General features: G+C 42.6%; 1 protein-coding gene across 1 annotated transcript; it reads right to left on the reverse strand.

The window, feature by feature from the left end:
• Nucleotides 1–3,784: 3,784 nt before the first annotated feature.
• LOC306652507 (keratin, type I cytoskeletal 47 kDa-like) lies at nt 3,785–17,510 on the reverse strand. Its single transcript, XM_079125365.1, has 7 exons — nt 17,453–17,510; nt 16,906–17,037; nt 16,544–16,612; nt 15,417–15,573; nt 5,370–5,524; nt 4,665–4,715; nt 3,785–4,005 (listed from the first exon to the last, which is right to left on the reverse strand). Exons 4-6 carry the CDS (start codon nt 15,540–15,542, stop codon nt 4,709–4,711), a joined length of 288 nt encoding a protein of 95 aa, XP_078981491.1. The 5' UTR covers nt 15,543–15,573; nt 16,544–16,612; nt 16,906–17,037; nt 17,453–17,510; the 3' UTR covers nt 3,785–4,005; nt 4,665–4,708.
• Nucleotides 17,511–27,359: the final 9,849 nt, after the last annotated feature.

The following is a 27,359-nucleotide window of genomic DNA, read 5'->3' on the forward strand; positions in this document are numbered from 1 at the left end:
GGAGTCTTCCTCCCCTGCAGGAAAACCAGGTCTCAGCTAAAAACACCCTAAGGGAATAAAGGCCTTTAAAAAACAAATCAGAAACTGAGCCTGTTCTATGGACCCTCTCCTTTAACTTTCCCCATGCCTGTGCAGTGAAGAACACCTGCTCTTGTGGATTAGGAAACTGGGCACAGAGATGGCAGGTAACTTGCCTAAGGCCCCAGAGATGATACACTCACCAGTGTTTCACCCAGGGGTCTGAATGAAGGCCTACTTCTCATTGCTCTACAGCTGAAACCAATGCCCAAATATGGTTGTGACTTCTTCTGGGATAGTGGAGTTGACAAAGGGAAGACTTTGGAATCACACAGTCCTGGTTTGAATTTTGGTTTTGCCCATTTAAGCAGGTGGACCTCTGGGGTGACAGTATCTTTGCCCCCATACAGCTGTGCTACTGAACATCACAGCTGGACCATCTCTATGCTTGCCTCACCCCATTGGAAGGAAGAGGGATTCAGTCACAGGGGGACGCTTTGATGCCTTCTTGTCACAGATGACCTTGAGATGCTCTCAGAGCAGAAACAGGCCCCCCATGAATATGCTCTGGGCTCAGGGTGCTGCAGCCTGCAGAGCTGTGCTAGAGGATGAATGGAAGGTAGGTTTCTTGATATCCAATGGGAGACAAACTTTCAGTGGGAGCCTCTTGTCTTGGAATAGATTTGCCCTGAACACCTGGGTGAGGGTTTACAGTGTTCTAAATGCAAATGTGGTCAATGTGTTTTTAAATTTTTTTAGCCATATTAGAAGAGGGCAGATCAATAATTTGGTGCTTTTTCTGTGCCTGATGTTCCAGGCATTCAGATCATGGGTGTTCATTAGGGATACAACAGTGGCTTCCACACTAGTCCTGACTGAAAAATGTGATAGCTCAGACCCTAGAAGCCAGAAACTCAATGATACCTGAGTCTTTGAAAGCATTTCCCTGTAATGATTCTCCAGTAAATTATGCTTAATTAGTAAATTGGAATTATAGTAATGTCCATTTATCCAACTTCAATACTAAGTGCTTTACTTTATCTCATTGAATCTATAACTCAGCCTTCCTATAGTGGAGGTAGAGGTAGCAACTCCTCTTTTCTAACAAGGACGTTGAAGCCCAGAGATGTAGGGAACAGAATGAAGGCCGCACACTGTGAAGCATCACAGCAGATTCATCTTCCATAGTTTCAAAGTGCATAAACCCTGATAGAAATAGCTAAAACAATAAACAAAGATAAAGTGAAAAGAGAAAGAAGCTGAGAAGGGGAGTTCTTGGTTCATGTGTCTGGGAATTTTGGGGTGATGCAGACTCAGGCACCTTGCTATCCAGGGGTGCAGTGATGTCATCAGGACACTGCCTCTCTCCATCTTGCAGTGCCTTCTGGTGTTCATGTCCTCTCTGTGGGAAGGTGGCCTGTTGCCTAGAAGCTTTAGAGGCACAATCTGCTGGCTTGGCATTGCAGGAAAAGAGTTTCCCCTACCTAATAAGTGCCGGGGACCAGCCCAAGCAGCAGAGTCCAGGGGTCCTTGATGGCCTGAAATACAAAAGCCCCAAGTGATTAGACGGCGCAGCGTCGGCGATGGACAGCAACCACACAGACTCAGGTCAGTGTTAGGTTGCTGACAAGTTTATTGAATTTACCAGCAATTTTTATACCCTTTACAAACCTACTAAGAAAAAAGGAGGAAGTTTCAAGGGCATAGATAACAGAAGAAGGATTTGGGCATTTAGCCAACAGGCGTCATCTGGTAATATCTTATCTTTATTAACTAACATATTTCCTAAGTAACATTAAACAAATATAATGAATTTATTTTGACCCGACACCTTCAGAACATAGCTTAGACGTGGAAATATTATTCAAAGTCTAACTTTTCCTTGACCTATATTTGACACTGCCACTTAAGTTATAGACTAGCTGATACTCAGTCTTTGTAGTCTGATGTTGGTTTTTGTGGTTCTCTAGGCCAGTGTCTTCTTAGATATAAGGGGAGATCAAAGTGTATGTTTTTAGTAGGTTTTCTTTCTGGGAAAACTGGGGCCTGCCTTTGATCTGAAAAGTTTATCCTTATTTAGTTCCTACTGTGGGAGGCAGCTGATGTTCTACAGGACTAGACGTAACTAACGAGCTAACGGAGTTTTTATTTTTGCCTTAGGAGCCTGGGAAAAATCTGTAATAGAAATTATCCTAAGGGAGTCAAAACACTGTTCCCAAGAAAAAGACACAGGACACGGTTGCTCAAGAATGTTTTTCACCCTAAGACACATAGAGTTTTGTTTTGTACAAGTCTCATAGATATCATTTGTCTGGAACCTGAATGAATCATTTAATAAAGTTGTGTTCCCTTTATCCCCAATGCATTTATTCCATGAGAGAGACTCTGCAATGAATAATATGTCAGTAAAAACAGCAGGCACAGAAAACCCCGGAATATGCAGATGGCTTCCCGGCAGGACCCAGTTTTCAGATGAGACCTTGCAAGCATCTTCCAGAGGAACCTTGTCATGCTCTGGTAAGGGTCTTATTTGCCAAGTGCCCCCGCAAATAAGTATAGTAAAAATCATGGGATTTGGTCTGGCTGAGCCAGCCTGGGTCACTGCTCCTTTGTGCTCAACACAGTGAGATGGATTGCTCTGAATGTTCAAGTCTGGAGGGTCAGAGTCACCCTGTGAGAAAGGAAGGGTCATCAAAAGGAGTCCAGATGAAATGGTGAGAAGCATCTACCTTTGGCAGGCACTTGTCCTACCAATTAGGAAGAAGAGCAGACAAACCTCCCAGCCCTCCTGAGCTCTCATGATTGTCAGGAAATTAGTCAAGCCCTCCAGGCTTCTAGCACATGAGGGGCACAGGATATTAGAGGTGACAGCCTCCTTGCCTTCTCTAGGTATGGACACCTGCAGCCAGATTTTGAGGAGTACCTTTGAGGAAAGAAGTGAGTGGTCTTTGGGCCAAGAGGGAGGGCTTCTCTCTCCAGAGCAGCCACTTGGGGACTATTGTAGGGGATGGCTGGGTGAACCCCAGGTTCCACCCTGTGTGATTTCCAGCAAAGGACAGAAGTAATCTGGGGCTTACCCTGTAAAAGAGACACAGCATGGTGAGGTGGGATTCCAGGAGCCTGAGGAACAGGAGTGAGTGGGGCCATAGAGCCAGGCCCAACGCAGCCAATCCCAGCCAGGATTGCCCACACTTTTGTGTATACAGACTGGGCAGCAATTGTGGGAGTCACCTAAATCCACTTGGGCCTCACAGTTTGGCCTTGACATGCTTGGCCACTCTTTGGGAAGCCAACCATGCAGCAGGCCATGGGAGCTACCAGCTAAAGAAGATGCCCAGCCCTTCATGGCTTCCTGTACACTACAAATGCCACAGCACTCTCTGTTCCATGATTGAAATGTGACTATACCTCTATCCACAAGATATTTTTAGGTCCTGGGACCTGGAAAACCTGAAGCTTCTCAGGAACTTCCTGCTGCTCACCATGCCTGAATCAGAGGTGTCCCTCCATGTTCACAGACTCCTGACACAGCTGGAGAACAGACATCCCAGTGAGTCTGAGCCCTCTGATGATGGGGTGATAACTGAGGGTGTGTGCAGGGAAATCTGTGCTGGTGCCAGTGGGATCTGGCATTTGGTCCCGAGTCAGAGAGGCCTGATGTCCTGTAGCTGGTGGACCCTAGTCTGGGAAGGCATCCTGTTGTGGGGAGAGGGGCTGGGCTGTTTTCAGAAGTAGGGTTCAACTGTGAATTGGGAAAGGCCCAGGGAAAGGCAGTCATGTTGGGGTGTTTCTCCTGCAGCTCTAGCACCACTTCAAGTGAGAGAACTGCCTCCAGCAGCCGTGGCCCAAGTTACCTGCTTACATTTCAGGCAGCATATCACCAAATTTCCTGTGATGGAGGAAGAATAGCCCTCAAACCTGGAGGATGAGCCAACTCCAGCACCATCTGCACAGGGAGACATTGAGCCACCAGTGGCCACTGTGACCCTTCAGGAAGAGAAGGCAGCTCAGCTGCCACTAAGCAAGCTAGAGGACACTGAACATTTTCTTCCATTTGGTAAAGATGGTGATTCCAAGAGAGTCAGTTTTCCTAGCACCAACATAAGTTTCAGGCACCAAAACACCAGAGACAGGAGGTCAGGAAACTATCAGGCCAGCAGCCCTCCACTTCTCCTAGAAGGTTTTCATCTGCCCTAGTCCTATGGTCCTCTATGGCTCCTCCCACCTCCTGAGCATTACCCAGTGCCAGATCCCTACAGCTGACTGCACCCTCCCCTCTGATCTGGTCTACTTTATTTTGCATGTTGTTAATTTTTTCCATTGTTTAGGATGGCATTGTAAGTGTTTTTAATATCAAACATTTTTATTGACATAAAAGTGCTCAATCCATTCACCAGGCTCTGCTGCTAACAGCACTGTGTAGCTGAAGACGGATCCCCATAGAGCACATGGATCCTGTGGGGGAGGACACACACAGGCCATCCATGAGGAGGTGAGCTCAAGGCCCTGGATATGGGGCACAGGTGACTGCCTAAAAGGTGGTGAGGATTTCAGGTTATTATATCTCTTATTGTCATCTGTGATGTTAATTATGTTAACTGCCATGTGGAACTACACGCCTTGTCCACATCATATAGCAAACTTACTGTGTGTGTTCTTATTTCTCCACAGATCATGTCTCGCCATCCTCTTATTCCCTAAGACACAATATGAAAGTTAGACCAGTTGATAACTCAGTAATGGCCTGCACGGTTTAAATCAAAGGAAGAGTCTCATGGTTTGCATGCTACATGACAAGCTGTGCCCCTTGCACAAGTTAGTCCACTGAGAATGCAAAGGAAATGTTCCTGAAGGAAATGAAAGTGCTGCTCTAGAGCATATGTGAAAGAGAAGAAAGTCAAACAGGCTTATGACTGTTATGGAAAAAGTTATCATTGTCTGGAGAAAAGATGAAACACACACATTTCCTTAAGCTGAAGTCAAATCCAGATAAGGCACTAACTTCAGCTTGTTCTAATGTGAAGAGAAGAGAGAAAGTTCCAGCCAATTTGGTTCATGACATTTAATGCAAGAGGCCCATCTCCAGAAATTAAAAGTGCAAGGTGAAGCAGCAAGTGCTGATGGAGAAGCTACGCTCTTGCTAAGCTGTTTGATGAAGTTGTGCTATGGAGTTACTAGGATTCCTCCAAAAGCTCATGGGTGAGACAGTGAAAGAAGGTTTAGAGGTGAAATGATTTGGTTATGAGAGCCTGAACTCAATCAGCACATTACTACCCGGCAGGGATGGATAGGCAGCACACGTGGAAGGAAATGTCCTCCACCCTTTCCAAGACTGGAGGGGTTGGTGGCACCTGTGGAGTTGTCCAGTGGCTGTGAAAGAAGTCTGGTTGCAGGGGTGGAAGTGTATAGTGGCCATCCTCAGCTCCACAGCAGGTTCCACAGCAGAGGTCCATATTGGGGGTGTCCAGCAACCATGGATGGTGGATCCACATGCAGGGGCATCCATCTGCAGGGAAGGCAATGATCAGTGAGCCTCGGTGTCCAAAGATGTTTGGCTAGTCCAGTTGTATCTGCAGCAGCATGGAGCCTCAGCCTCAGGCTGGATGGCCACAGCAGTGGCAATGTGCAATCCAGCTTTGGTGTTGGGCATCTGTGGAGGCATCAGTGTCCAGAGTCAAGCCATGGCAGTAGTGGCAAAGGCAAATGACTCTGGAGGTAGCAGCAGGAGAGATGTCTGACTGAGAGGGTCCTTATCCTTTGGTGATGCAAGAGTCTGGTTGCCGTGAAGTGGTGGTGGGGGCAGTATTACAGGTGGCCATGTTGGTACTCCAGCAGCTACAGCTCTCCTGGTGACTGCAGTGACAGCTTGGGGTGGTGGGCCTGAGTCAGAGGGTGACTGGAGGCTGGGGTGTCCTCTGCAGTGGCTGCTTCAGGCCCCTGGTCCTGCCCCTGGCAGAGCCTGCCTGCTCAGGAAGCAGGAAACAAGAGGCAGTGGTACACAGAAAGCCTCTGAGGACCTTATGCTGCCCATACCAGTGTGCCTCACACTGGCCTGGAGCTCACTGGGTGGCTGCTCACCTCACATCTTGGTTCACCCTGCCCTTCCCTGAGTTGCAGTCTCTGCTGGGGGAGTGGGCCTGCTGCCAGCTGGGACATCCTTTTATTTTTCTTTCAATGTTTGAGCAATAGTTTTATTTTTTGTTTTGTTTTTTTTTTTTTTTTTTTTTTACACATTGCATTTTGATTCATTGTACACAAATGGGCTACGACTTTTCCTTTCTCTGGTTGTACATGATGTAGTCACACAATATATAATCATCTATGTCCCCAGGTAATGTTTGTCTCATTCCACCATTTTTCCTACTCCCACCCCAGTCCTCACTTTATTTCCCTCTCCAGAAGCCAATGTTCCTCCAATCTTCCCTTAACCTCCTCCCCCACCCCTGTTATGTATGAGAGAAAACATTTGGCTTTTGGGTTTTTTGGGGATTGGCTTATTTCACTTCACATGATATTCTCCAACTCCATTTATTTACCAGCAAATACCATAATTTTATTCTTTAAGGCTGAGTAATATTCTATTGTGTATATATACCACAGTTTCTTTATCCATTCATCTACTGAAAGGCATCTAGTTGGGTTCCACACTCTAGTGATTGTGAATTGAGCTGCTATAATCATGGATGTGACTGCATCACTGTAGTATCCTGATTTTAAATCCTTTGAGTATAAACTGAGGAGTGGGACAGCTGAGTGCATTTCAAGTTTTCTCAGGGATCTACATGCTGCTTTCCAGAGTGGTCAGACCAATCTGCAGTCCTACCAGCAATGTATGTGTGTATCTTTTTCCCCACATCCTCATCAACACTTGTTGTTGCTTGTCTTCTTGATATTTGAGTGAGGTGAAATCTTAAGGTATTTTTGATTTACATTTCTCTAATTACCAGAGATGTTAACTTTTTAAATATATTTGTTGATCATTTATATATCATCTTCTGTGAAGGTTCTGGTCAGTTCCTTAGCCCATTTATTGATTGGGTTATTTGTACTTTTAGTTTTAATTAAATAGAGAGTGTTTATTTCAACATGCTAATTCCAAAAAGAAAATTTGTCTGTGAGCTTTTCACAGATAATTCAAAAAATTTGTTTCATACATATATATAGGGTAATGTCTGTCTCAATCTACTCTTCTTCCCATCTGCACCTGGCCCAACCCTACCCTCACTCCCCTCTGTACAATCCAAAGTTCCTTCATTTTTTCCTACCCAGCCCCCAATATGGATCAGCATCTGCTTATTAGATAAAACATTCAATGTATGTTTTTTTGGGATTCGCTTATTTTACTTCAAAAGATATTCTCCAGTTCCACACTTTACCTGCAAATGCCACAATTTCATGCCTCTTTAAGGTTGAGTAATAGTCCATTGTGCATGTGTATCTTATTTTCTTTATCCATTCATTTGTTGAAGAGGACCTGGGTTGGTTCCATAGATTAGTTCTTGTGAACTGAGTGGCTATAAACATTGATGTGGCTGCATCCTTCCAGCATGCTGAGTTTCAGTCCTTTGGGTATAAATCTAGGATTTGGATAACTGGGTCAAATGTTGGTTCCATTCCAAGTTTTCTGAGGGATCTCTATACTGCCTTCCACAGTGGTTGCACCAATTTGTAGTCCCACCAGCAATGTATGAGTGTACTTTTCTCCCCACATCTTCACCAACACTTATTGTTGCTTGTAGTCTTGATAATTGCCATCCTGACTAGAGTGAGATGAAATCTTAGGGTGCATTTGATTTGTGTTTCTCTAATTACCAGAGACTTTGAACTTTTTAAAATATATTTGTTGATCACTTGTATATCTTCTTCTGTGAAGGGTTTGACAGTTTCTTAGACCATTTATTAATTGGGTTCTTCATATTTTTGAATTATCAAGAACTTATGAAAATATACACCAAAAATACAAAGAACCCAAACAATAAATGGGCTAAGAACTGGGGCAGCAATGGAGAGGACACCCACCCTCCCCAAACCCATTTTCCCTGGGCTGTGGTGGAGAGCAGCAGTGGGGGTGGGCCAGGTGACTAGCAAATCCTCACCCTCAAATTGAATCCCTGTGGATGGAGGAGGGTGGAGGGCAGAGGTGGTGGAGGGAGCCCTCAGTCTTGGTCTTCTGCCACCTCAGCTGCAGAAATGCCATTTGAGGATGGAGATCTCCTAAGTCCCACCAGCAATGTATGAGTGTGCCTATGAGTGTAGGGGTGTTCTGTTTCCACAGCCCCGTGGGTGTGGTTGGGGAGTGTGGGGGTCCTCTGCCAAGTCACCACACCTGGCAGATGACCTAGTTCCCCTGCAGAGACCTTAGTGGGGGATTGGTCCAGCAGCCACCTGGTGGGTTCATGGCCAGTGCAAGGTGCTGAGGTGTGGGCAGCATAAGGTCCTCAGCAGCTGAGTTCCTCGGCTTCCTGGGTCTTGCTTCCTGAGCAAGTGGGCTCCACTAGGAGCAAGGCCAAGGGCCTGGAGCTCCCACCACTGGGGCGCCCCAGCTCCTGGTCACCATCTGACTCTGAGGACCACTGACCCTCACCCTTGCCATCACTGCCAGCCTGGAGCTCCTCGCCACAGCCACTGGCTCCCCACATGGCTGCTGGATGCTACCTTCACCATCACTGTAGCTGGACTCCTGTCACCACAGCAGGATGAAGATGCTCAGGGCTGGATGCCTCTAAGCCACTGAACCTGCTTCTGGACTCTTCTGGGGCCCCTACTGGGTCCAGTACCAGACTTTTAAACCACAGCTGGACACTGGTGTTACCCACCAAAGCCCAATGTCAATGTACTTGACCCCACACCTGACACCTGATGCCAACCCCCATGCAGCTATGTGTTGCTGCTACCAGCACCAGACTCTGGAGCACCACACTGCTGCCACAAGACTGCAACATGAACACCAGACAGTGACACTCAGCACAGGAAAACATCATCACAACTGCAGCCAGCTACTGGCAGCACTGCAGGGCAAAAATGCTCATGTCTGGACACCTCTGTCGTCCCCACCATAACTTCTGTCTCTTCTGTTGCCTTCGTCACTGTGACCATGCTGCAACTGAACTCCCAAACTGCAGCTGGATGCTGACACCTCCAGAGATGCCCTGAGGCCAATGCTCCTCTCCTGACCATGGGTGCATAACACCCTATGCCCAAAGCAGCTTCTTGTTGCTGTCGATGCCACCACATGATGCAATCCCATGATGTAGTCACTGCAGTGACTCAATCCCAGGGCTGCTGTTGGCTGCCCAAGACAATAGAAGTTGAAAGATGGGCATTCTCCATCACAGTCACCTCACTAGTGTCCACTGCATGTGGCTTGCCTTTTGTCACTCAGGACCAGCTACCCATCCTTCTGGGCCCTTGAGGAGTTGGGGTGCCAACTCAGGGAGCTCATCCAAGGAAAACAAGTGAGTACTTTAAATAAAGGCTGCAGTCCTTACAGCAGGGAGAAGGGGCTAGGTGGGTCCATGGTGAGGGGTAGGGGTGGAGCCTGGGGGCTGCTGGCCAGGTGTGGCTCTTGACCCATGGGGTAGGCTGGAGAGGGATAGCTGGCTTCTTTGAGAGCCCAGTCCTGGGAGCATCTTCAGTTCTGATATTTTCTCCTGAGCTTCCCTCCCCATCCCCTTCCCCTACCACCCAAACTCCTCCCTGAATGGGTTCCTGGGTTGTGGAGACAGGGCCATCTGGACACTGGGTCTCTGGACAGCACTGTGAGGTCCAGGTACATTGAAGCACTCTGGTGACAGCCAGACATGCTGGACTCTACATACGTGAACTTGGAGAAAAGCTGCCTTTTTGGAAAAAAACCCTCTTAGATCTACCAAATTTTTGACTGACTATGGCTTCTTCTAAAAATTTATCAACAAAGAAAATATAAGTTAGCATGTTTTGTCTTGCTAAAGGGTAGTGTGAGGAGAGGCAGAGACTTCAGGGTTGGTAGAGATGGATTCAAATCCCTCTTAACTGGGTGACATTGACCAGGGTACAGAACTAGGTAAACCCTTGGTTTTGCATATGGTAAAATAAGGATTGTGAGGATGATAAGCCAGGGGTGAATTAAGATGTTGAGCACCACTTCAACTTGGGAGCCAGGTAGACATTCAGCATTATTTCCATGCAGAAAAATATTCTGAGATTAACGGTGACACACTTAGAAATGCACTTTTGGAAGACAACTGACCTGTGAGTTAGGGGGTTGAAATTCACTTCACATATTTAGATCAAATAATAATATGTGGAAGATCATAAGTGAAAGCATAAAGTTAGGTCAGGCTCATGAAACCATAGGCTGATTTCAATTTGCTGAAAGTTACATTGAGTTAAATCTATGTAGTTTAAGCCTCCTGGGATATCCCCCTCCTCTTGCACACACATGGTCCAAAATATGTCACTCTCCTTTACAATGTCACCAAATATATCAATATATGTATATACATGTATACAAATACACATTTTTATTTTGCTCCCTTTGGGTCCATTTTGGGATCATTTGAAAACAGAATCTCTTATTTGCACATATGTTCTTTTTCAGCTTCCCCCCTTAATTTGCACCCCTTCAGCTGACCATCAGGAAGAAGGAAACACCAGACAAGCTTGAGGATCTGAAGTACACCAGCTCTACTCTAGTCACTCTGGAAGTTGACCAGCCTGTGCACACCCAAAGCTTGAGGAAACAACCAACCCTGCTTCAGTCACTTGGGGGTTGACTGGTCAATGCAAGGTGGAAGATAAACTAACCAACAGGGAAAATGGACAGTTACATCTTCTAAGATGGTGCTCACACTGTGATCATCACCACCCATTACTACTGTCATCTATATTGTACTTTCCTTGGTCTTCACTACAGGACTGAGAACAATCAACTACATCAATATCAGGAAACTAGCACATGTACCAGTTCAATTCTGAAAGGCCATCGAGACTTGGGATCTAAAAAAAAAAAAGCTGACTTGACATAGTAGGGATTATGCTGTTAACTTATTTTTTGCTTTCATGTATATCTTCCCTTTACATTAAAACTATTGGGTCTACTATATCTACACCAGAATCATGAGATTTTTTGGCCTTAGCCACTCTGGATTGCTAGAGTCTAAATAAACCTGTTTCCTGCAAGTTTCTCCATTGTCCAACCTCATCTGTCATACATCAAAGACTGCTTGAAATGCTAAAATGTCCCCATTGTTGAAGGGCACACAGAAACAGTTTCTCTGACTCTGCCAGAATATGAAATCTATGCAAAGTAATTAAACACACACAAAAAAGGGAAGATTACACTCTAGTGACCTTCTGGAATTTAGTCAATGTTGCGTGGTAAAACTTGTATACATAGATTGAATTGCCCTGTTATACCACATAAAGGTATAAAAATGATACATCCAAATAAACAGTTTTTAATCTGGGGAAAATGTGTTTTGTGAGAAATCTGAATGCCTTGTTTGCACTTTGTGTTTTCTGATATTATGCTAAAGTCACCATAGGTGTGGAGGGAGCAGATCAGGGAGAATATGTGTGTGATTCCATGGTGCTGGGGATGCTGCAGGTCCTCACTGGGGAGATGGGTGTCAGCCACACTCGTAGTACAATTCATCAACTTCCACGGATATAGTTCTTGTACTTTCCATATGTATTTTATTTCAGAAAGTTCACACACACATAAAAAGAGACCCACCCCTCACCCTCAGTCCTGTCCTGTTCTTCTCAGGGCACTGGCCTCCTCATGTGTTGCCCAGATCATCTTAGTGTGGAAAACTGGGTTGGGAGCTGCCAGGGTCTGAGGACAAACCATCAGGTGGCCCTGGCTCAATGAACCATTGAATACCACTTTCATTCTTTCCCCTGGGTTGCCCATCTTCCCCAGTACTGGCATCCCTTTGCTCCATTCCCCATATTCTGTAGGGTGTTTGGCTCTGTTGACCTGGGAACCTGGCTCACTGGCTCTGGCAGGCCTGCCAGGGCTGGTGTTATCTGTCCAAGTGTGTTCCTGTAAGAAACACACTTTGGCTATGGTGAAGCAAGCACCCCAGCATCCTTGGCTAATGGAACCTCTGGTGTTGCATCTTTAATATTCATTCATGTATGTGGTCATCTGCCCCCTTACTTGCAGTTGGGAAGAACTATGTGTGAGGATCAGTCATATAACATTGGGAGCTCCATCTCCATGTCAGGCACCTCATTAGGCATGTAAGGCCTGAATGCATGTCCTGCTGGAGAAGACAGGTGTGAGAAGACAGATTCATGTGATGAATGCTGCAGAGCAGTCTGGGGGCCTGTGGGAGACAGCACTGAGCAAGGCAGAAAAGGGATCCCTAAAGAAGTGATGTTTATATAAAAATCAATAAATGTAATTATCACATCAATAGACTTAAAGATAAGTGTCATATGATCAGCTCAATAGATGCAGAAAAAACATTTCATGAAATACAGCAGCCCTTCATCCTTGAAATAGTAGAAGAACTAGGGATAGTAAGAACACACCTCAACATTATAAAAGTTGTATATAATAACCCCCAAGGCCAACATCATTCTAAATGGAGAAAAACTGAAAGCATTCTCTCTAAGAACTTAAACAAGATTGTAATGCCCATTTCACCACTTTTATTCCACATGGTCTTTGAAAGTCTAACCAGAGCAATTAGACAGGAAAAGAAAATAAAAGGTATATGAATAGAAAAAGAACTCATACTATCATTATTTACTGATGGCATGATTCCATATAAGACCCAGAAATTCCACCAGAAAACTTCTAGAACTAATAAATAAATTCAGCAAAGTAGCAGAATGTAAAATTAACACCCATAAATCAAATGCATTTCTATACATCAATGATGAATCCACTGAAAGAGAAATTATAAAAACTAGCTCATTCAGAATAGTTTCAAGAAAAATAAAACATTGGGAATTGATCTAACAAGAGAGGCAAAAGCCCTCTACAATGACAACTACAGAACCCTTAAAAAGAAATAGAAGAAGATTTGAGAAGATGGAAAAGAAGATGCTCTTGAATAGGCAGAATTAACATTGTCAACATGGCCATACTACAAAAACAGTCAGTCAGGTTGAATGGGATGACTATTAAAAACCTGATGACATTCTTCATGGAAATAGAAAAAGTAATCATGAAATTCATTTGGAAAAATTAAGAGGCCTAGAAAGGCTAAAGCAATCCTTAGCAAGGAAGGTGAAGCAGAAGTCATCAGAATACCAAACCTTATATTATACTGCAGAGATAGAGTAACGAAAATGACATGGCATTGGCACCAAGACATGAACTCCAATGGTACAGAATAGAAGACACAGAAAGAAATTCAGATAAATATGGTTATCTCAAACTGGACTAAGGTGCCAAGAACATATATTGGATAAAAGACAACCTGTTCATTAAATGGTGCTGGGAAAACTGTAAATTCATATGTAGCAAAATGAAATTAAACCCATATTTCTCACCCTGCACAGAACTCAACTCAAAGTGGATCAAGGACTTAGACACTAGAACACAGACACTGCACCTAATGGGAGAAAAAGCAGGCCTAAATCTTCACCATGGTGGCTTAGGAACTACTTCCTTAGCAAGGCCCCTAAAGCATAAGAAGTAAAATCAAGAATCAATAAATGGGATGGATTCAAACTAAAAAACTTCTTCACAGCAAAGAAAATAATAATGTGAAGGAGAGCTTAAAGAATGGGGGGAAATCTTTACCACCTGCACCTCAGATACAGTATTCATCTCCAGGATATATCAAAATCTCCAAAAGTATCACAGCAGAAAACCAAATAACCCAATCAATAAATGGGCAAAGGAACTTAAAAGACACTTCACAGAAGAAGAAATACAAGTGATCAATAATATATGAGAAAAGGTTCAACATCTCTAACAATTAGAAAAATGCAAATCAAAATCACACTGAGATTCTATCTCACCATAGTCAGAATGGCAATCATCAAAACTATAAGCAATAAAGAATATTGACAATTATGTGGGAGAAAAGTACGCTCACACTTTGCTGGTGGGACTGCAAGTTGATGCAAACACTATGGAAAGCAGTATGGAGATTCCTCAGAAAACTTGGAATGGAACCACTATATGACACATTGGGATATATGACATATATCCCAATCCTCGGTTTACACCCAAAAGATTTAAAATCAGCATACAACAGTGACACAGTCCCATCAATGTTTACAACAGCTCCATTCACAATAGCTAATCTATGGAACCAAACTAGATGCCCTTCAACAGATGAATGGATAAAGCAACTGTGGTGCATATATACAATGGAACATTACTCAGCCTTAAATAATGAAATTATTGCATTTGCTGGTAAATGGATGGGGTTGGAGGACATTATGCTAAGGGAAATAAGTCCATCCCAATGAAGCAAAGGCCAAATGTTTTCTCTAATATGTGGATGCTAATTCACAATGGGGAAGTTGGTTAGGGACAAATGGAGATACTTTGGATTAGAGAGAGGGGACTGAAATGAGGGAAGGGTATGAGAGTAGCAAGAATAGGAGAATATATTGGACATTAATACCCTATGTGAATATATGATTATACAACTGCTGTAACTCTACATCATATACAACCAGAAGAATGAGAAGCTATACTCCATTTATCTATGATGTGCCAAAATGTATTTTATACTCATGTATAACTTATAAGAACAAATGTAAATCTATTTGAGCACACTGAAAGAAAAACACCTTAAGATAATATCACACGCTCTTTAAGTGGCCATGGACCCTATATTCTGTACCTATGAACCAGAAGAACTAGTTGACCCTCCTTGTAGGGAGTCCACTGTGTGTACAGGAAGCAGAGGCTTGGTATGATGTTGCTGGAGGGATTTCAACTACAGTTGCCAAACCAAGGGCTGCAAGCAGTGCGTAGGCCGCAGAATTTGTATGAGTCATTGAAAATTGAGTAGAGACTCATTTAGAAACTTACTGCTGGTGTTCATTCTCTACACCAGCCTCTGATAAACACTGTGGCCCATCAGAGTCCATGTGTGGCATTGATAGCATTATATATTATTGGTAGACTTATTTATTTTCTATCTTTTGAAATACTATATATATATATAATATATTTTTTTGAACTCACTAAATCAAAATAATTAATTCTTATTACCTATTTAATTACCTAATAACAAAAATGATGAAAACAGAAAGTGCCCCTAATTTGTTAAACCTCAGTGGGAACCACAATCAATAGCAGCAGCAGCAGCACCAGCACTGTATACACACAGACACAGTCAAACAAATGGCCACTTTAACAGGTCAGGTTTGAACTCCAGATTTGTAAACCTGAAAATGTACTTGGGGGGTCTAGGAAGAAAAAAACAACTTCTGACCTCCTCGTGGTTCTTCTTCAGGTAGGCCAGTTCCTCAGTCAGTTTCTCATCCTGCACCTCCAGGTCAGCTCTGGTCAGGGTCAGCTTATCCTGCACCTTGCTCAGGCCACTGATGTCAGTCTCCATGGTCTGGCATAGAGCCAGCTCATTCTAATACCTGAAAATTAGTTTAGAGATTCAACACAATGATTTGGACAAGGCCACTGCCATCTTCAGAGCTATTTGTTGCATGAATCTCTGGAACTGTTTTGAAATAGCAGCATTCTAGAGTGTGACATGTTTCTGTGACTCCTTTCCATTCTTTCTTCCTTCCTATTTACAGTATCAAAATTAATTGTTCAGTTGAAAAGAAGAAAAGGGAAAAATTATGAGATGATGCTTTTGTACCAGCAAAGAACCCTACTAGCACCGTGCATCCCAGGAAGACATCCCCCTTGGCTGTCTGCTGCAGCTAGGAACAACAGCAGCCCCTATCTCTGGGTGCAGTTTCTAATGACTTCCTAACCACAATTGAAAATTAAATAATAGTTACTCTTCTTGCTTAATTTTTTTCATGATTTATTTAATTAAAATCCATACTTCTTCATTAGCTTTGCCAAGATTTTACAGTAGCAGGACCATCACCCTTGCAACTTCCAGTGTGGAAACTTTGTAATGCAAAAAGTCTGTATTCCTAACATCTGGAAGGATGGGATGTGGAAAAGGAGATGAAAATATAAAAATAAGTGGATGGTTAATCTTTTAGTTGTATGTGCCATCAGGAAAACAACCGTTTCAATTAACCCCTTGTCAAAAGCATTATTAGTTCATTTTGATACATTGAAAATTCAAATTTAGGATAGTAGTAGAATTAGCATGTTGAACTGTGAGTCCTTACAACTATGCTGATCCATAGACTTCAGGGTAAGCAACTTATTTTAAGAATGTGATTTGTAATGTAATGTGAATTATGTTTGATTCTAATTATTTTTAGAATGAATGTCTTCTGTGCATTTTCCAAAATACCAAATGTATGGAGAATGTGAACTTCAGAAGATCCAAAATATTTGCTCTTGATGGAGGCAGGAAAATGGGGAATAAGAGAACCTGGTAGGAAAGGTCAGCTGACACCCATCTGTTCTACTCACTTCATTCTGAAGGCCTCATCAGGCAGTCTTGAATTGTCAGTCTGCAAGATGAGCTGGGCATTTCCAATGCTGGCAGAAATGATCTGGCAAATTAAAGTGAGACATAGAAAATAAAGTCCTAATATGCTAGTAGTTTACAAATATATTTTTGACACAAAATTCTAGTGGTAATATTAAATGCTGTTTATTAAGAATAAAAAAAAAACTGAAGTGATGTTTAAACTATGTCCTGAGGATGCAAAAACAAGAGATGATAAAGCCCTTCACGATTTCCAGTTCTGACAACAACCCTTTAAGATAAGTACTAGTATTCTCATTTTATAGAAAAGGAAACTGAGGTTCAGAGAAGTCACCCAGCTCACATGTGGCAGGAGGAGGACTCAAGCTCCAGGCTGCATGATGCAAAAGGCAGTAATTGAAGAGGATGTTGTCAGTCATGGCCAGGAATAATGGTGACATCAGTGGAAAGTGCCTGTGCAGGCTCAAGGGAGATGCTGACAGAAGTGATAAGATGTAAGGGATGGGTCTGTCAAAGATGACTCCCTGTTTCTGCCTTAATCAATGAGGTGGTCAGTGATTAACACTTACCAAGGTGTAGAAAGGGAGGAGCATGTTTGGAGAAAAAAAAAATTAATTTATCTAATTTGATACATTTTACTTCAGTTAAAAAAAAAAATGGCAGGGTGAAGGACATTTTCAGCCTGGCTTGCATTGCAGGGTACTATATACATATAAAAATTCAGACTCTGCAAAGACACTCTATTACTCATTTGTTTTTGTAACATTAATGCATATGCCACTCAAAATCTTAAATACAATCTCAAAGAAATGTAAACCCTAAACAGCAAGTTCTTAATGGATTGTGAGAGCAAAACATTTGAACAGTGATGAGGGGCAAAGAAAGCTTACCTTGTTCAGTGACTGGATTTATCATAGCTGGCAACTCAATGCTAAGTGAAGTTTTTAAGACAGGCTTTGATTTACTGCAGTAAGCCAGGAGGACTGCAAAAAGAGTCACCACCTAAGGACTAAGCAGTGCTTACACACTCCTCGCTCTAAATGCTGGCACAGCCGTAGCATCAATTCTAGGGAAAGGAGCTGAGCTCAGGGACAGTGCAAGGGGACTCCACCTAGGTTTCGTTTTCATAATTAATGTTAATGTTGCTAAGAACACATAGAGGGTCACTCAGGGAGGAGGTGGAGGACGCCCTGGAGACTGAGAGCTCTGCCCTTTGGATCCCTGACCTGTCCTTCTGTCCCACCCCAAGTCCCTCCAGGGTCCAGCCTGCCCCGCCACCTCCGCCACCCCACCCTGCGCTGGCCTGGTGTCTCTGGGTCCCCAGTGCAGTGGCCTGTCCTGTGAGCCCCAAGGTCCCCAGGGACCTCACCGCCCAGCCTGGCATACCTGGCATACTTGGAGGACGGGCGCCGCCTCAGGAAGCCCCAGGCGCCTCAGCCTGGGGCACAAGTTCCTGAGGCCCCGTGAACTTGATGTGGGTCCCTGGTCGCCCCCCGGCTCCTGAGGCAGCGCGCTCCCTGAGGGTCCCTCGAGCCCAGGAGCGCAGCGCGAGCCCTGGGAAGGGCGGGAGAGAGGCGGCCCTGGCTTGCAAGAGGGCTCTGCATGGGAGCCAGAGCCGCTGTGAGGGGTCTGCCTTTCAGAGGAGCGTTAACGGCCACTCGCCTCTGCTTTGCATATTCATGAGGTTGAGCTCCACCCCCGCTCCTGAAGCAGCAGAGAGAAATACATTAGCCATGAGAAGGCGTAGGCCCCGCCCAGGAAGGCCAGGCTTTTTTTTTTTTTTTTTTTTTAAGGTTTTTTTTCTTTTTTTTTTTTTTTATTGTAAACAAATGGGATACATGTTGTTTCTCTGTTTCACAATAGGCCAGGCTCTTTATTCATGGGGAGATGTAGGCCCCGCCCAGGAAGGCCTGGCTGTTTATTCATGAGGAGGCGTAGGCCCTGCCCAGGAAGGCCTGGCCATTTATTCATGAGGAGGTTAAGGCCCCGCCCAGGAAGGCCTGGCTGTTTATTCATGAGTAGGTGTAGGCCCCGCCCAGGAAGACCGGGCTGTTTATTTATGAGGAAGCCATGCCCCACCCAGGAAGACTGATCTGATTATTCATGAGCCCGAGGGCAGCGGTTTGCGGTGCAAGAGGCCTCAGAGTTGGTTGAGATTGAGGCTAGATCCCTGAGGTGAGGGTTATGTAGGGTCTAGGTCTCTGGAGGAAGGGCGCTTGGGCCTCATTAGTCCCAAGGTCTTCATGTTGAATTTTTTTATCTTCAGACTTTAAGTTTCATTTTAAAGTTTTTCGCAGGCATCGAACATTTTCTGAGGAAAAACAAGAAACCCCAGGCTGAGGAGGTGGCAGGAGGGAGGTTGTAGGTGACCTCCGACTTTCCAGAGCAAAAATTCCGCACATTCCCACAAGGAGATGGAGCAGAAAATAGAAATGCAGTGGAACCCCCGCATCCCGCAGTCCAGCAGCTTTAAGACTCACTTTCCAGGTGCTGCAGGGTGGGCCTGGGTGGGACAGACAGCTGTCATTATCCCACCAGGCAGCAGGCTGTGCACTGCGGAGGCGCCTGCGGAGCTTTGGTGTGTCCTTGCCCTGGCCAGGCTCTTGCCATTGGCGTGTACCCCCATAACCAATGCCTGGTGCAGAATAAGGGATGGACCAGGTGGCTGCCAGTCCCCTGGAGTGGCCTGTGCTCTCTCTCACCTTATGAAGCATGTGCCCTTTAATCTCTGTGAACCTCAGTCCTCCACTCAGGAGGGACAGCAGTGTCCTGCAACTCAAAATGTCCAATCACCAAACTGTGTCACGTGTGCAGAGCACAGATTGGCCCTGCTCATCTGGTGAGAAGAAAGGCAAAGCTCCCTTGTTGCCCTAAAGGGTTTGAGTCTCATTAGGATGAGCATGCATTCCCTCCCCCAGAGCCTCTGAGGCCCTTGACCTGGGAACCATGTCCTGAGGCTTGAGACCCTGCAGGAAGCCTGGCACAGGGCAGTTACCCAGTGAATGCTGACTGAGTAATAAAGTATATGAACAAGGCATTTCAAGGCCAAAAGGGCATGAACAAGTACCCTATTAAGAGAGAGGAAACCATTTACTCTGAATGAGGAAGGTGCAGCAGAATTATTAGGGCCAAATGAACTTTGTTAAACTGGAGAATAATAATTTATCAAAGCAATATTTTGTGTCAGGTCTAAGTCGATAGGTGAACTCTGGCAAACCAAGTTCCCTTGCTGAGCTTCACTTTCCTTTTTTTTTTTTTTTTTTTTTTTTTGCAGTACTGGGAATCAAACCCAGGGCCTGCTTGCGAGGCAAGCACTCTACCAGCTGAGCTATCTCCCCAGCACCTCTTTCCTTTTCTTTATGGCTTTATATTTTACATTTAAATCCATGAACCATTTTGAATGAATATTTGTACATGGTGTGAGTTTCAGGGTGAGGTTCCTTTCCTTCCTCCATTCCTTCCTTCCTTTCTCCCTACCCCTTTGCTGCCTGGGACATCCTCTTGTTCTAACACTATTTGTTGAAAAAACTGTCCTTCCTTCTCTAAGTTCATTTTTCTCTTCTTCCAAGTGAAGGGATTGATTAATAGTCGAGAAAATCTCTGCTCCCTTCCAGCTTGATGAATCTCTTCAACCCATTTCTCCTGACATGCATTCCCTTTGAGCAAAGCTATCCTTCATATCATACATATGTAAAGAAGGTCATCTAGTTGAAACTCAGAATTCATCTATTGGATACTATTTGGTTGGTAGGGGATTTTCCTGTAAAATCTATGGTTCTGGAAGTTTGGTGAAAATGTCTAGAAATTCTTAGTATAAAATAAGAAGAAATTCTTAGTGTATCAAATATGACTTCTTAGGAGAAAACTAATAAACTTGGTTTTACTTCACTTGGAATGGGGGGAAAAGGTGGTTTAGGTCTCAAAAGAGCAGCTGTTTGATCTTTGTTTTGGCTTCACACACAGAATGGGTAAAATAGTAATTGTGCCACCATTTAAAATAGAGCATTTGAGATGTAGGTCAAGCAGTAAGCCCAGAGTCAATTTTTTCCCCCAAAGCAACACAGAAATCTTGACTCTCAAGAAGATCATTAATCCTTGTCACAGAGACAGCATATCAAACAAGAGTCAGTGATATGGATGCCCTGTGAAGTTTCAGATGTTTAGAGACCCAGTATGCAAACAAATACACAAGCAAAAAAACATCTTAGAGTTCTGCTCCTAAAGTTCATAGTTGTGAAACCTCTTTTTGATTTTTAGATAATGAGTCAGAACAAGGTGACAGACCCCCCATCAGAGCTGTGCTCTGAGAGTGTGTGAACTCCAGAGTCTTACTTCCTGGGGCTGTCAGCTTGTGAGCCTTCAAAATTAAAAAGGGCTTGTACTTTGGTAGGAGATCTCCACAAAACACCTGCTGAAGTGGTGAATCAACATTGCAACAGGATATTAGAGGTTGAAAGGGGTCTGGTTATTTTCAAAAATTGATTTGGATCTTTTTCTTAAAGCAAACTCAACCTAAATTCTGTAAGCTCAGTGGTATTAGTATATTGTGGTCCACAAGGCATGATGGTGCACACCTGCAGTCGCAGCAACTCAGGAAACAGATATGGAAGGATCACAAGTTTGAGGCCAGCATTAGCTGAGCAACTTAGTGAGATTCTCAGCAAAATAGCAAGACCTCATCTTTAGGGACAGAGAGGAAGGGGCAGGAGATGAGGCCACAGAGCCAGACAGGAGCAATATTCCAACACTTCAAAAGTGTACACTAGAATACTTGAATTGTATTCTGTATGGACACTGAGAGTGTTTTAAAATTAATATTTTTGCAAGTTAATTCTGATGGCAATATGGAAGACAAAGTGAATGGAAAGAATTTTTGTTAGGAAGATCAAGGGCCCCTGAAGTCACAAAGGGAAGAAGTGAGTATACGCTAAATGAAGGAAGTAGTAGTGAGAAGAGCAAGGAGAAGACAAATGTGAGGGCTCTTTTAGAAAGAATTATTAACATATAGTGTTTGGCTATGGAGTACAAAGGAGGGGGAGGAGCCAAAGATGAAGCTCCTTCTAGGGTGACTGATTGGGTTTCATTCTTGTCTAAGAATGAAACTTGGGATCTGGTCTTAGCCAAGTGTGGTAGAGATCAACTGAGTTTGAGCAATTTACAAAGTGGTCTAGAAAACATCTGTCCAGAAATTAGAAATGCAGACATGGGATGCACAATGGAAATAGGAATTAAACCTCTCTGTAGAGTTTGTAGCTGAAGCTATGGGAATAGATGAGATTATCCAAGAAGAGAGCTAAGATAAGTGCAAAGGACTATAGAGAGAATCCTGGGGAAGACAAACATTTACAGGGCAGAACAACTAGAAGAAATAAGAGATTGAGTTAGGTATGCAGGGATAGACAAAACCCAAATTACTGTTTTGGGGCTGGTATTACAGCTCAGTGGTAGCAGAATTGCCTAGCATGCACAAGGCCCTCATTTTGAAACCCAGTACTGCCAAAACAATGACAATAAAAGGAAATAGTGTTGTGGCACATAGAAGGAGAAGAAAGGAGAGTGTGAGATCCATCACTTCAAGACTGAAAAGAAGTGATACCTTCTTGTAGAATGAGAAGAAACAATGGTAGGATGCACATGGGGCCTATGGAGAGAATAGTGTAGAGTGGAGGCAGGAAGTGGGAGGAAGAACCAGATTGCAGTGAGATCTGAGAAGTACATGAGAAGGAAGGACAGTATACATTTAGGGATAAACTCCAGTTTTGCCTCAAATGCATGGATCATTGTAAAACAAATCATTGTATTCTCGAATTACCTGGGTAACTGTTTTGCCTTCTTAGCCTTGCAGATGAAGATTTAAAAAAAATAGCACAGGGGATCAAACCTAGTTCCTTGTATATGCCAAGCAAATAGTCTACCACTGAGCTACATCCCCAGCCCATGTGAAAATAATTGATTACAGTATTCAAAGTTCTCCTTCCTTTTATTTCTTATGATGTTATCAAATTTCTAACTGTGAAAAATCTTTACATCTCAAGTGTGGTAATGGCATGGTAGACTGACTATATCTAAGAATGTTAATATTTCCTTTGTTTTTTCCAGGGAAGAGTTTTTCCATCTCAAATCACTAATGTGCGTGAAGATAATGTGAGACAATGTTCTGTTACTTCTGGCTCATTATAACATCTATTTTTTTAAGTAGTGACTTTCTGAAGCTTTAATAATAAATATTAATGGAGTGAACAGACTCAGATGTCATAACCTTTAAAATTATAGTTACACTGACTTAAATTCATTATACTAGACTTTAACATTTCTGCATATATCTTTAATGAATATCTCCTGGAAATACAAGCACATAAAATCACAGCAAAATCTCTAACAGAATAGAAGATAAATGCAGTACCTCTAAAATGCATAAAGTCTAAGATCACCATGAGAATACATCATCTAAAAAGTAGAAGAATCTAAATATAATTAGTGCATAAAAGAGTCTATTTTCTTTTTTATTTTATAAATATAAGCTTTAGTTGTAGGTGGACACAATACCTTTTTTAAATTTTTATGTGGTGCTGAGGATCAAACCCAGAGCCTCTCATGTCCTAGATGAGCATGCTACCACTGATCCACAATCCCAACCAGAGTCTATTTTTTTCTTACAATTATTAAACTGTTATCAAAATTTAACAGTACAAAAATAACATTACAAACTACTTATATATGCCTGTTGTGAACCCTCAAAAATATGATAGCAGTTATTTATCAATATAGTTCTGAAGATCTAAAGACAAATTATAATGAACACAATAAAAGCTTTCAGTATTACATTTTAGTTTTAGATTCCAACATCACTGGATTGTTATATAATTAACTATTTTGAAAATAATTTTAGGTAGCTTTAAATCTTTTAAAAATATCTATTATTTATTATTTGTAAGAAAAAAGTAGTAATTTCTGGAGTTCCACAGAATTGACCTATGAAGCAAACAAAAATTCCTGGACCAAGAGGGCAAAACTGTCCTGCATACATATATGCTAGTCTATTAAGATATATATCTAATCTAAGACTGTGGTGTCAAAGGATGGTCTGAAGACTTCAGTGGATCAGTATGTATTTATCAGTCTCAAAAGGACTTTCTCATTTAGGTTAAAAGTTAATTTTTAAAGAAAGAAATAGCAATTTAGATGAAATTTAATAACATTTCCCTACAGAAATTAGTAAACGTTTTGTCATTGTGATTTACCTATTTTACATATTCCTAAACTTTTAAAGACATTTAGAGAAGTTCACTCAAAAATAGTATTAATTTACTGATAATTTTTTTTGATTGAAACTTATTTGATGAAGATGTTTTTGCATAGTTTACGACACTAACATAAAACAATACTATAGCACTTGACTAAGGAGTACTGAGCACCTCATAACATTTAAGATTAAGTTCAGCAGCAGTATAATTAAAAATGAAAGAAAGTGGGGCTGGAAATATATCTCAGTGATAGAGTGCCTGCCTAGCATGCCTGAGGCCCTGGGTTCAATCCCCAGGAAGTTTGTTCACGCACGCACACACACACACACACACACACATACACACACACACACACACTTGAAGAAAGTAGTAAATGATTTGAGGTAAACGATAATGCCACTGAATGAGATAAACACAAAAAGTTGTAATAGTCTAGTCCATAAGTGTTTAAAATATCAAAGCTAATTTTAAAAACTATGTGGATGAAATTATCTATCTGGAAATTGCTTTTAGAATGATACAGTGGTAGAGGATAGATCAGGGCAGAAATGAAATGAGACAGGCCAAATTTTCTTGATTGTTAAAGCTGGGCAACAGGTTCATGGAAGTTCACTATGAAATGTCTCATATGGCTAAATTTTTAAAATAAAACATTATAATGAAAATTAAAAGTGAAAAATCCTGTTTGTCTCTCTGAAGCTATACAATATCATTTAAAAAATAAAGCTTACAAAGAGTTAAGAACAAAAATAACCACATTAATCATATTACCAAAAATTTGAGGCTAAATGAAAGTAAAGTTCTTCTATATTAATTAATAAATTAATGAGATTTAGGAATAAATTTTGAATTTCAAGAAGAGCACAAGCACATACTACTGCAGTCATCAGTCAGCTTGACAGGCTGCATCACTGTTCCATGTGTTCCCACGTCCTTTTTTTTTTTTTATGCTTTCCAGTTATTTGCTCCATATTCTACAGCAAAATGGCAACAACCAGAAGAAAAATATTGGCAAAACCCTTTAATTAAAATATATTTTTAGTTGTAGATGGACACCATGCATTTATTTTATTTATTTTTTCATAGTGCTGAGGATGGAACCCAGTGCCTCATTCATGCTAGGCAAGCACTCTACCACTGAGCCACAACCCCAGCCTGGCAAAACCCTTTTTGATATTATTTTTTTAAATAAAGTACTGAGGAAGGAATGAAAAATAATGTAAGTCTCAAAAATACAAGATATTCATTGTCTTCTTTTGCCATGGGGGAAAAAAAAAAGACTATCCAATCTAAACACTTGGGAGTTTCAGATTTGAATACAATTTTTTCCTGATATTCTTTGTCTCTAATTCATGAAACACTTCTTTGCTGGGTATTTGACAAATATACCATTCACTAACTGACAACACATATTAGGGTCAAATGAGCTTAGCTGCCAACTCTTAAGGTTTTACTAATGAACCATGTTACTTAGGACACTCACCTAAATGCTGGGATTAATCTTCTCATAAGCCAAAGCCACACACTTCCAAATTTGGACACTTTACAATGTAATTAACACACAGATGTATATATGCATATATCTGAAATAGTTTTGTCTTTTTTTTTTTTCTTTTGTTGGTGCTGGGGATTGAACCCAGGGCCTCCTGCATGATAGGCAACTGCTCTACCACTGAGCTACATCCTCAGGTTTTTGTTTTTTTTTTTTTTTGAAATAGGGTCTTGCTGAGGTTGGTCTCAAACTTGCCTTCCTCCTGCTCAGCCTCCCCAGTAAGTGGGATTACAGGCACGCGTCATGGATCTCTGACTCAATATTTACTCTTAACGTTAGTTTTACCCTCATATTTTCTACTTCGTTTCATTTTCAGAAACCCAAACGTAATGCATTAAATTGATTTCAAACTACCCAGTTTGAAAAATCCTGGATTATACTGATTTTTAGGTCTTTCTATCTCTCACAGTCGGTCTTTTAAAATTCTGTATTCAAGTATTTTTATGAGAAGAAATTTCAAGATTATAAGGCCTTTAACATAATTAAAAGTTTAAATTGACCTGCTAAACTTTGTAATCAGAAGTCTGTTAAATATCACCATGGCTAATATATAAATTTCCCTAGGCAAAGAAGCTGTATCTTTAAAGTGACTCCTATCAAACTCCCAAGAACAGAGTCAGTTAAAGACAAATTACACATAAGTAATGTCAAATGCTAAGGACTAATAAAATAAAAATTTAGAAAATTTAGGAATATAAGTTTGAAATAGCTTTTAGGAATATAAGATAGGTCATTCCCCCATTTTGCCCAGTGAGAACTTGTTCTGAAGTTTCTGGTTTTTTTTTTTTTTTTTTTTTTTTTTTTTTTTTTTTTTGCTGTGGAATAACTTCCAAAGGCATTTCTCTGTTTGCTATTTTGAAGTTGCTTTCCACCCCCAAGATCATTTTTCATTTTTCAATGATGCCTATAAATCAATTAGTTCTCTTAGGTCAAAGGATTTCTCTCATCAATACCTACACGTATTGCAGCATTTGCTTATTAAGCGTTAAAATGCTGCGTGGACATCGGGGTCAACTCTATTCCACAACACGAGTGTACATTTGTGAAAACGCTGAAACCGTCTTCACCCAGTCCTATAAAAATGAGTTCACTAGTCATTCGTTCTCCAGGACACTCAGGGAGAGCCTGGTAACTCGGCCTTTTCCTTTGTAAGTTTGCAGGTTCAAAGTTCTCCACCACACCAGGTCCCTGGGGTAAACTGTGCAACCCAGTGCAGCGCGTACTTTAATAAGAATCCTAAAAACAGCAATGCCACTGCTTCCCTGCGCTCACATTAGAACAAAGGACATAGAACAATCTCCTGGAACTGCAAACCCAGCAGCTTGCGGCGTGCATGGACTCCACATTGGAATCTTTTATATTTTCCCTTCCTAAGACTGAGCAGAAAGGCGGTGGGGAGGAGGAAGAGAAGGTTGGGCTGGATGGATTCCTTCTTCCACGGAGAATAAATGGAGCCATTTTTGGGGAAACTGTGGGTGGGGGAGGGAGAGGATCCCACCTCCCTCTCCCCTTCCTGCCCCGCGCCTCCAAGCACAGTGGATCCTAGCAGGTGACTGGCTTTTCATTCCATGCTGCCCCCTCTTGCTCTTCTCTCTGAGGACAGTGGGTCTGACGCTCCTGTTGGCTGCAAATGAATGAAGCAGAGAGCCACGCTCCAGGCTTCCCCCTGGCACCCTGCCCCCAGCTCTGGGGCAGTCCAGAGGCGGCGGTGGAGGGAGCTGAAGAGGCGATGGGCACCCGCTGGAGCTGAGGTGAGAGGCTAACAGGGTGTTGAGGGCAGGGGAGCTGGGCTGGAAGCTGTGGGAGGGCCGCCGCTGCAGCGCCCCCATCTCTGTTCTCATGCTCAGATCTGCCTCAGCCACAGGCCTCCTCACATTCCTGGTGTCCGCTGGTGCCTCCTCACACTTGCATCACCAACTGACTCCACCTGGCCCTGCTCCTGCTGGGTAGAGCAATGCTAGTCTTGGAGGCCTGGAGCCACACCGCCCCCTCTGCCTCCAT

Source organism: Sciurus vulgaris, assembly GCF_902686455.1.
Source record: "Sciurus vulgaris genome assembly, contig: HiC_scaffold_256_arrow_ctg1, whole genome shotgun sequence".
Classification (NCBI taxonomy): Eukaryota; Metazoa; Chordata; class Mammalia; order Rodentia; family Sciuridae; genus Sciurus; species Sciurus vulgaris.

What these genes read in the sequence shown, in the direction of transcription:
- LOC306652507 (XM_079125365.1), bottom strand. Translation starts at nt 15,542, where the DNA reads ATGGAGACTGACATCAGTGGCCTGAGCAAGGTGCAGGATAAGCTGACC. An exon ending in TGAAGAAGAACCACGAGGAG is followed by an intron (nt 5,525 to 15,416) that starts GTCAGAAGTTGT and finishes CCTTCCCTGCAG; the next exon opens with ATGGATGCCCCTGCATGTGG.